The 11345-nt window shown below is 34.8% G+C and overlaps 1 protein-coding gene across 1 annotated transcript; it reads left to right on the top strand.

The window, feature by feature from the left end:
• The first annotated feature begins 9706 nt into the window (after positions 1 to 9706).
• Positions 9707 to 10669, top strand: LOC123246069 (olfactory receptor 10K1-like). The gene has a single exon (XM_044675018.1). The coding sequence runs from the start codon at positions 9707 to 9709 to the stop codon at positions 10667 to 10669; it is 963 nt and encodes a 320-aa protein (XP_044530953.1).
• Positions 10670 to 11345: the final 676 nt, after the last annotated feature.

Raw genomic sequence — 11345 nt, 5'->3', positions numbered from 1 at the left:
TTTCTTTTGATTTTTAAAAAATATTAATCATATAACATTTTACATTGAGATTGCTTATCTATTTTGAATTAATAAGAGTATTAATTATAAGTTGGCAAACAATTTATTTTTGATCAAACTGCTTTCCATTTTTCCAGTAGTTCTTTTTGAAAAGGGAATTCTTGTTCAAGGAAGTTGTGTTCTTTGGCTTACTGAATACTGAAAAAGTGTTCAGTAGCTTCCAAGCCTTGTTTTGTTGTTTCCTCTTTTCCATTTATAATGGTCAATTTAGTTAGCATCTTTGTTTTTATCATATTGGCATGACAACCATTCATTTTCTTATTTACTTCAATCAGGTTTTCCTTTATGTTTATAATGTTTTTAGTTGTATTTATATAAATTCCAAGTATGGTGTGGAATGTGCTAACTCCTAGACATTTTACACATTTTGTAGTTGCTTTGGATGGGATTTTATTTGTATGAATTATGCCAGGCTTTTGTTAATATTACCTAGAAATTCTAATGATTTTGATGTTCTATTTTATATCCTATTACTTTACATGGTTTATATTTTAAGCACAAGGGTCTTACCTTGTGCTTAAAATATAAAAAGACAAAATTTTCAGGTGATTCTGCTTAACACTGGTACATGGAATGTGTGCAAGCTTATGGACAATATGAAATTCAATAGACCCAAGAGAAAAAACAGAGAATTCAGCAGGTACTACATCCAATAGCTCTTAGTGAAACAAGGCTGGCAAATAAAGGTCAGTTTACAGAAACTGGAGTTAGATACATTTTTTTGGAATGGCCACCATGGTGAAGAGCACCATAAAGCAGACACAGTTTTAAAATCAGATCCAATCTAGTTAATTAGATTCTCTGCTTCCAAAAGGAATGAATGATAGACTCATGACATTAAAATTGCCATTTGCAGGAAAAGACCATTCTGCTCTCATCGGTGTGTAGGGCCACACCATGATGAACTTGATGAAGTCAAAGAAAAATTCTATGAAGACTTGGAGACCCTAAACTTTAATGTGCCAAAAGAGGACAAGCTTATAATTCTGGGTGATTTTAACACCAGAATAGCACAGATTAGCAGACATAGCAGGGAATCCATGGGAGGAATGGAGTAAGCAATAGCAATAATGATGGTCACTGACTACTGAGGACTTGTGCATCTCATTCTCATTACCAGTGTTGTCTTCTGCCTGGCATTTAATAGGCTACATCATTGTCAGGAGAAAAGACAGGCAGGATGTGGCAATGACAAAGATGATGTGTGATACAGAGTGCTAAACCAATCAAAAATTTATCTTCTTCAAGCCAAATATTGGAATTCAACCAAAAAAACTCCCCAAAGGCCTAAGGCAAATTGACTTTCAGGAGAACAAGCTAGAGCATTTCTCTGTGCATGAACAATTTATTGCTGACCTGCAGGGGAACATAAAAGGAATTTAATATTTTGCTTTTTTCCCCCCTCCTCTTGTTGAGAAAAATTATAGTAGTATAGATATTGCATTTTAAACTCTGATATAATTTACTAGAAAATCCATCCAGAATAGGGATTTTATTCTTTTGTTAGTCCACATATGGCATGATAAGTATCTTTTAGGGCAATTTATTCATTTAAATATTTCTTATTTTATTAATTTGGATATATTAGATTTTTATAGCTGATATCTCATTTTCTTAAAATTCTCAATTTTGCTAGCATATTTGAAGGTTTCTGATAATTAGTTACTTTATTATTCATTTTATTGTTCTTTTAAATCTGATAATTAATCTTTAAATTATTTTATTATATTTCATAGTATTTTATTATCATTTATTATTAATTAATTTAATTTGATAATTCCCTTATGTTTTGAAAAAATCAAGTTAGCTTCTAACTTAGTTTTTTAGTCTTTAAAAATCAAGTTTTTGTCTTGCTAATCAGTCTTGATTTCATTATGAATTTTTCAAAATTTGTCATTTTGTTCTTTTTTGTTATTGAAACAAGTTTTAGTTTTATTTTTAAAAGTGTACTTTTCTAGTTCCTTTAATTTTGTGCTTAGTTCATTTTTCATTTTGTTAAGTGAATAATTTCAGTGACATAATTTTCTTTCTGAGTTATACTTTACCTGAATTCTCCAAAATTTGACATTTTGTTTCTTTGTTCTTGTTCTCTCTAGCCAAGTTATTTATTTTTTATGATTTTTTTTTCTTGGACCTATTCATGAAAAGGATGCCTCTTAGACTCTATTCAAATATATACCTTCTGTTCTTTACCACCCCTCCCCCCACTAATTATTCTAAACATTTTATGGTCTACAAATGTTGTAATGAATATTTATTTATGCCCTTTCATATTTTTCATGACTTCTTTATTAAACTTTATACCATATTAATGATATAAGAATACATCGTTAATTTCAATAAATATGCTAGAGGACCAGAAATAAGTATTTTCTTTGATATTTGCACTCAGAAGTCTCTTGGGTCTTTGAAATAAAAAAAAATACAACTCTATATTCAGCTTTATGTTTTCCTTCTTTTTAAAAAAATTCCATTGGCCATCCTGCTCTGAAATAAGCATATCAAAGCAGCATGTTGCAACAGAAAGAACACTGGATTTTGAGCCAGATGTTCATAGTTCAAATTAAACCTCTCATGGCTATGGTTTTTGTCCCAAAAGTTGGGCTCTTTGGGTTTATCATACAGTTACCTCCTCCCCCTCCATTTTCCTTTCTCTTCCCATCTTTAGTCTTTTAGTTTCTGAACAAAGACATTGTTGAGAAATCTTTTCTCCTTTCCCTACCCCCATAGGCAGTCTTAGAACAATATTCCTTTGCTGCTCCATTTCCCCAAAAGTAGCAATTAGATTCATTCCCTTTCTAGATGTAAATCCCAGTAATGAGCTTTGTGCTACATGTTCTTTCTTTGCTTTCTTTGTGTAATCTTCATATAAAGTAGAGTTTTTGGAAGGCAAAGGACTTTCCACATCTGCTTCCCACCATGTATGCTGTACTAGTGTATGTCCCAATCTTTTCCCTACTATAATTTCCTTAAAAATATTTTTATGAAGAATTTTCTCTAAGCAGCCTTAATCCCAGAAATATTTATTCATAAAGAAGGTAGTATGGGGTGTAGAAGGGTGGTAGAAGGCACTCTATATTCTATTTGAAGGACTCAGTCCTACCTTTTGCCTTTTCATTCTTCATTTTCCCATTTTTATGCAAGTTGATCAGATCTTTGGACTCTTGTTCCCCTTTTCACCTGTTTTTTACACCAAATGCTCCTGGGAGTCCAGATATTTCAAACCTTGGGATGGTAACTGATCCTGAGAGCTATAATGCCTGACCAGACATATGGGTTTTCAACAGTTGTTCCTTCTGCGAATCAAATAATTTTATGGCCCCTTTCACATGCCTAGGGAAATATGTCATGAAGACCCAGGTGCAGACTCCCTCCATAGACAGCATTTATTCTTCTTCCCTATCCTAGATCTATGTTCTATCTCCAGTACTATTTACCTGTTCTTCTAAGACAAATTTTCCCCTCCAGAAAAATGAGACTAAAAAATGAACAATCCTTTTTGCCTCAGGTAGGAGTTCATATCTGAATTCTGCCTTTTCCTCCCTCGCTTCCCACACAAGCAATTTTCCTTTGTACTTTCTCACATCTCCAGTAATTAATTCTCTTATAAGAGAATTTGATTTTTAATCTAATACTTAATAATTTAATTCTTTTTCTCTCCTTCCTCCTGATTCTTTTAACCCCGTAAGATGCTTTGTCCTTTAGATTTTTTCCCCCTGGAAAAGGTTTCTTTTTGTTATTTCAATGACCTCTAAGTGATGTTTTAAACAATGTTTGTTTAGTATTGGAATCATTACAGGAATGATTTCATTGTTTTACTTTTTTTGCTCCCTCCCGATTATGCTCATATACCTTCCTTGTGCTTATTTTGATTGATATGCTACGTACCAAATTTCCTGCTTATCACTAGTTTCTTTTGGGGGAAATGTTTAAACTATTCCTCTTTGTTGAAAGTTTATCTTTTTTATTTTTTAAATATTTTATATTTATTTCATGAAATATTTCTCAATTCCATATAAATTTTTAATACTCATTAAATTTTTTTTCATTTCCAAATTTACTCCCTTCCCTCATGACCTTTCCCCTCCTTGAAAAGGCAAGTGATTTTATTTTTTCTTCATCTTATTTCCTGTAACAAATTTACATGTTTTCCAAGGTTACATGATGCATGTTGTCTCTATCCTCTCTTTCATCCCCCACTCCCAGAATCAATAAACAATTCCACTAGCTTACACATGTATTATCACTCAAAACCTGTTTTCATATTATTCATTTTTGTAAGAGAGTAATCTTATAAGACCAAAATCTCAAATCTTATACCCAGATAAATAAGTGATAATCATGTTTTCTTTTTCATTTCTACTCCAACAATTCTTTCTCTGGAGGTGGATAGCATTCTTCTCATAAGTCCCTCAGAATTGTCCTGGATCATTGTATTGCTGTTAGTATCAAAGTTGGTCACATTTGATCATCCCACAATATTTCACTTACTGGGCAAAATGTTCTCCTGGTTCTGCTTATTTCACTCTGCATCAGTTCGTGTAGGTCTTTCCTGTTCTTAAGGAAATTATCTGGTTTATCATTTCTTATAGCAAAATATTCCATCACCATCACAAGTAAATTGATTTTGCTTATTTTTCAATGATGATTATGTGCAGTTTTGCAGATTTTATTTACTAGTAGTGCAAATTGATTTTTCCTTTTAAGAACATCATATTCCATTTATCTCCTTGATTTCTTGTTAATAAGGAACTAACTTGAAAGATTTATACTGATTTTCTAAAACCTGGAGGAGTCTATTTTGGATACCTGAAAGATGTGTTGATTGATATTTATGCTCATACATTTTCCTGCTATATTTCTTGATGAGTTAAATTTTGGGTTATCCTTTTTTAGTGTCTCATGGATTAGTTAATTGAATTGCAGTAACCACTCTGTTTCAAAAATTTTTTTTCTTTCTTTCCTTTTTTTTTTCCTAGGGAGATGAATGTTATTCTTAGAATTATTCCCAGATTTATTTTTTCATCATGTTTTTCTGGGAGACTTACGATTCTTAAACTCTGAATTTTGTCATCCAAGTCAAAAAGCCTAACTTGAAAAAATGTCATTAGTTCTTCCAAAGCTGAATTCCTAAAAGTTTTTTCTGCCTATTTCTTTTTATTTCTACATTTTCAAGCTTCTTATCTTCTAATCCTCTTTAATTCTCCATTGGAAATGATTTTGTCACATTTTCCAAATACTTATACTCTTGATTTAAAAAAGTTTTTGGAGAGTTCTGATTCTGATCTTGATTTCCATCTTATTCATACTTTTAATTTTTAAATTGGTCTTTTGATCTATTCTAGAGTTTTTTTGCAGTTATTCCATTATACTTTTGTGGGTCCCCTATAATTTATTGCCCTGGTAGGGGATTTTCAAATAGTTTTACTTCTTTCTGTAGCATTTACTTGTTGTATTGTGCCCCTTTCCAGATCATTTGCTCATTTCACTGTATTTTCTTATTTGTCAATGATGCTCTCTTTGTGATAACCTTTCATAGCCTCTATTTTTATATTTGTTATTATTCCTTTATTCGATTTGGCACTTCTTTAAAATAAAAGATAGGAGCTGGGCTTAGTTGTGTCTTTTTCACTTGGTCATATTGCCTGAAATAATGCTTCATTGTCTTACTTAACTTCTTGTTTTTTTGTTTTTTGCTTTTTTGTATTTTATTGGTTGAAATTTGGCTGTTTGTCTTAGGGCTGGTCTTTTAAGCTACTTCTCTTGCTATCTCCTTGTTGGGTACCATTTCTTTTTCTTTTCCAGAGTGCTGGATCAAACATTATTCTTTTGGATTTATCTCTTATCCATGGTTGCAGTCTTGTCTTCTTTCCAGATTACTAAAAGTTTGCTCACATCAATCACATCGTCTGTTAAGGAATGACGTGGTGCTATTGCATCACTGCTGAAGGGAGTCTCCAAAGGGTAATAAGAGTGTCTACTATTGGTGGACCTATCTTCAAACTCTCATTTGACTTTATTTCTGGAAGACTTCTTTCTTCTGTTCTTCACTACGTTGGATAAAACATCACACTTCAAGTTATCTTCCATTCATAGGCTCCACTTTCTCTTCTTCGGAGCACTGGAGCTGAGTGAGTTAAATAATCTTTTCATGGTATGTGTATGTGTGTGTGGGGTGGGGAGATGTTCGTCTAAGTCACTGATTAAAGGAGACATTAAAGGAGATTAAAGGAGAGACATGCCATAGCAGCCATTTGACATTCTGTAAGTAGATCTGGGGAGGCAGGCAAGGAGCAGTGGATGTTGAATTAAAACCGGATGTGATGGGCCAATAATATACACTTATGGTTCCTCATCCTCATCTCACCCCTAATGGGAATAACCTTGGGGAAAATGTCTACTTTTTTCAATTCTTGCTATTTTTATTACTTCACTCAACACATTTCTTGCTAGTTTGGGGTAATGAGGGCTGGAACTAGGCTTAGATATAAACTCTTCCTATCTCTTAATCCTTCCTTAGTAGGCTGGCTATAGAAAGGTGCTATTGAATTCAGTTTCTAATTGATGGATTGGCCTGAAGATGATTTGACTTTTATGACTTTTCTACCTCTTTTTAGGTGATAGCTCAGAGGTCATATCTACAGCAGTCACTATACTAAATAAATGTATCTTTTTTGTGTGTGTGTCATTCAGATAGTTATAGTTTTTTACCCATTATTTTACAGATTTCCAAGGAATCACAGGAAGAGGGACAGCAAACAAAAAATAAGATTCCAGAAAAACTGAAAGAAAATGGTGAAATATCACTACATCCTCTGCCAGAAATTCCCAGAAAAGGCTCCATAATATCCTTATTATATATGTAGAAGAGATACAGCTAGGTCACAATTAATGTGAATAATAAATTACCCTAAAGTACTCATGTTATTTGCATTCTTGCTGCCTATTTACATTAAACTGGAACCAATGTATCTCCTGGTAAATAAGAGCTCATATTTGCACACATCTGCAAGGTTTATAAAACATTTTCCTGGCTACAACTCTGTACTGTTGCTAATAAGCATTAGAATTTTATTTCCATTTTTCAGATGAGGAGATGAAGGCTTACAGAAGTTAGTTAAAGTATTCAGGTACATATTGTAAATATCTGAGGCAGGACTTCATCTTTTGAATCTGTTTGTTATTCTTAACACTCTTAACTGTACTTGCCAGGGCAAGCATTAGTATTCCACATGATTCTAGGATTTAGAAATGGAAAAGAGCTTATGAATCATCTAGTTCATTTCCTAGATGAGGAATTGTGCAGTAATGAGTTGTCAAATTTAAACTGATAGTAAAGATTAAAACAGAGATTTGAAACTTGATCTTTTAAATATTAACTGTCTCCTTCCTTCCTTCCTTCCTTCCTTCCTTCCTTCCTTCCTTCCTTCCTTCCTTCCTTTCCAGCCAAGGAGCTATTTGTGTGGAGCAGACCAACTGGGAAAAAGTGGTCCTATCTGTAGGAGATGGGGTCAGAGCTGAGTCTTGAAGGAAGCCAGAGAAGTTAAAAGTAATAAGAGTCAAAATATTTCAGTCACGGGAATACAGCCAGTACAAAAGCACAGGGTTTGAAGATGGACTCTCATGTTGATTTATCATTGGGTTCAGTAAAGTGCAAGAATATTGGATAGATAGGAAGAGACCATTATATGAAGCTCTTTACATGATAAACAACCTGGGGATAAGAGGGAGCTACTGGAGTTTGTTAAGCAAGGTGGTGATATAAGTACAAGACACCTTATATAAGGAAAGTGTAAGACATAATCCTAGTTGACAATCTTGAAGCCTAACAGGAAAGACAATAACAAACCACTTGAAGAATCCACTAATATACAGCACAGTAGAAGCAACTAGGTGGCTCAGTGGATTGAGAGCCAGACCTGGAGACAGGAGATCCTGGGTTTAAATACATACAATTTCTAGTTGTGTGACCTTGGGCAAGTCACTTAACCCCAAATTGCCTAGCCCTTATTGCTTTTTTGTCTTGGAACTAATATTTAGTATCAATTCCAAGACAGAAGGAAAGGGTTAAAACAAGATATAACATAACCTAATAGAAAAATCACTAGCTTTAGAGTCAGAGTATCTAGATTCAAGTCCTGTAGGCAAGTAACTTAACTTCAATAGAACTCTTTTTCTTATCTGTAAAATGAAGTGTTTTGAACTACGTAGTCTCAGAGGTCTCTTCTAGTTCTAATCTACAATTCTATAATTTCACTAGTGTAGGTTCTTCTTTTACTGAGTTCAGTAAATCATTTGGGGGCAGGTAGGTGGCTCAGTGGATAGAGAGCCAGGCCTGGAGACAGGAGATCTTGAGTTCAAATTTGGCCTCAGATACTTCTTAGCTGTGTGATCCTGGGGAAGGAACTTAACCCCAATTGCCTAACCTTACTGGTCTTCTGCCTTGGAATTAATTCTCAGTATAGGTTCTTAGATAGGAGGTAAAGGTTTTAAAAAAAAGAAGAGTTGAAGAGGTGGGAAAAGCTTAAGGAGGAAGAAAGATTTTCTCACAGTCTAATGAAACCAGTTGAAGAGGTGGGAAAAGCTTAAGGAGGAAGAAAGATTTTTCTCACAGTCTAATGAAACCAGAACAGATCACTAGAATGGCAGGATTCATTCAACAAAATAGTTAATAAATACTTACTAAATAAATGCCTACTGTTTACAAAACACCTTGGCAGGTGCTGGGATTTACAAATATATCTAGAACACAAACCTAGTTCTCAAGGAGTTAAAATCCATCCAATAAGGGAAGAGATATGTATAAATAACTGACATAAAGGAGAGTAAATTAAGAGCATAGGAGATATTGAGGTAAATGCTATGAAATATTCACAGAAGAGACCATTTTCACCTAGATATGTTGGGATGTGGGTAATAGAAGAGATGATAATAAGTGAATTAGACTGTTAGGGAAGAGACCTCAATAGATAGAAAAAAGTGGGTAGTGAAGTTCATTCCAGGGTTGGGTTTAATGGGAATAATTTCAAGGTGATGGAAGAGAATTACACAAGGATGAAATGCATAATCTAGTTTGGATCACCAAGTCATTGAGACCAAGGACATTATTTTTATAGCCCTCAGAAATATCCAGCACTGTGTTCTGCATATAGTAACTGAAAGAATGAATGGACAAATGACTGAAGGATGAAGCAGAATAAATTTATATAAGATTAAAGATGATATAAAAACCATAGGATGTAGAAGGAGAGAATGAGAGCAGTGGGCTTTTAAAACAGAGCTGAGAAGTAGTTGTGGGAGCTTGAAGATTATGATATAAACAGAAAGAATACCAATAGGTAGAGTGTATGAGTGGTGAATCAGGATCTTGTGAGGAGGAAACATATAGGAGACAAATGCAAATGAGAAAGAATTAATTAGTCACAGGAACAAGGGATGAAGTGAATGAGAAGTCAAGGAAACAGCAAAGGTTAAACAGCTGGTGAGAAAAAATGTTCATCTTTAGGCTCTTTCCCAGTTTCGTGAACAGAATATTAAAGAGGGGAGGAGAAGCTCAATATTTTGGATTGTTTTCTGGGGATAAATTAAGTCTCTAACCCTTCGATGGTCTGTTTTTTCCTTTATTCACCTTGAAGATCTTTCCTTAATGGAGAGGACCAATGAGACAGCAGTGAGTGAATTTGTCTTTCTTGGCTTTTCATCACTGGCCGGGTTTCAGCAACTGCTGTTTGTGTTGTTTCTTCTCCTCTACTTGTTCACTCTGGGTACAAATGCTGTGATCCTATCCACCATCCTGCTGGAGAGAGCCCTCCATACACCAATGTATTTCTTTCTTGGAATATTATCTTGTTTTGAGACCTGTTACACCTTTGTCATTGTGCCCAAGATGCTGGTAGATCTCCTATCCCAGAAGAAGACCATCTCCTTTTGGGGTTGTGTTGTTCAGATGCTCACCTTCCTCTTTCTTGGCTGTTCTCACTCCTTTCTGCTAGCAGCCATGGGCTATGACCGCTATGTGGCCATCTGTAACCCACTTCGCTACACAGTGTTGATGAGCCACAGGACCTGTCTGGGATTGGTAGCTGCAGCCTGTCTCTGTGGATTTACTGTTGCTTTGATCATCACTACTTTGGTGTTTCACTTGCCCTTCCATTCCTCTAACCAACTCCATCACTTCTTCTGTGATATCTCCCCTGTTCTCAAGCTGGCTTCCCACCATACTAGTCTTAGTCAGATGATTATTTTTTTGCTTAGTGTGTTGGTCCTAGTCATCCCTCTGCTTTTAATCCTGATCTCCTATATCTATATCATCTCTGCCATCCTAAAAATTCCCTCCACTGTGGGAAGGTACAAAGCCTTCTCTACCTGTGCCTCACATCTTATTGTTGTCACTGTCCACTATGGCTGTGCCTCCTTTATCTATTTGAGGCCCAAGACCAACTATACTTCGAGTCAAGATGCTCTGATATCTGTGTCCTATACCATTCTAACTCCATTATTCAATCCTATGATTTACAGTTTGAGAAACAAAGAGTTCAAAACAGCTCTTTGGCGAGCAATGGGCCAAAACTTATGTCCTAAACTTGTCGGGACTACACCTCTTGCTTAATTCATTGGAATAAGTCATTGGAAGACAAGTTATCAAAGAAATCAAATTGAATTCATTGGACTGTCTCAATAGGCAGTTATTAAATGAATGAAGATACTTTGAGCAGTGGATCCTCTTTAAATGTGAGGATGAAATCAGCTTAGAAATGAATTTTGTTCTCTAGACAAAAATAAAATGAACTAAACATAACACTAAATTCTTAAACTCTCTTCTTTAATTTTGCATTGTAGAATCTCTGTTCTACTCTTTTATAGTTCACTCTCAATACTTCTTGGGGGCAAAAGGTGAGAATTTGTGCCACTGTGGTCCCTCCCTAAAGTCCAGGGTTCTGCCCAGTATCTGGAGACTTAGAGATTATTACAAGAAAGTTGGAAGAGATGCTTCCACGTAATACATTCAAACTTTCATTTTTGTAGAAGAGAAAACTGAGGCCTAGAAGAGGTGAAAGCTTGATTGTTACCCTAAGTCACAAAACTTGTTTATAGTCAATTTAGGAATCCAGTTCAGATATCCTAATTCCTAGTCCAGTTTTTATTCATTTATATCATGCTAATTCTCCTTATTCTATCATTTCCAGGTTCTGGGCTATCTGGAGGGGTCAATTTTGAGTGTGACTCTAGGACTAGGCTCAGCTATCTAGTTTAATCTGCATCATTTGGGACCATCTTGTGAGATT

This window comes from Gracilinanus agilis, chromosome 4 (genome assembly GCF_016433145.1).
Source record: "Gracilinanus agilis isolate LMUSP501 chromosome 4, AgileGrace, whole genome shotgun sequence".
NCBI classification, from domain to species: domain Eukaryota; kingdom Metazoa; phylum Chordata; class Mammalia; order Didelphimorphia; family Didelphidae; genus Gracilinanus; species Gracilinanus agilis.
Note: the sequence above shows the minus strand (reverse complement) of the source record. Positions and strands in the feature narration are given on the sequence as shown.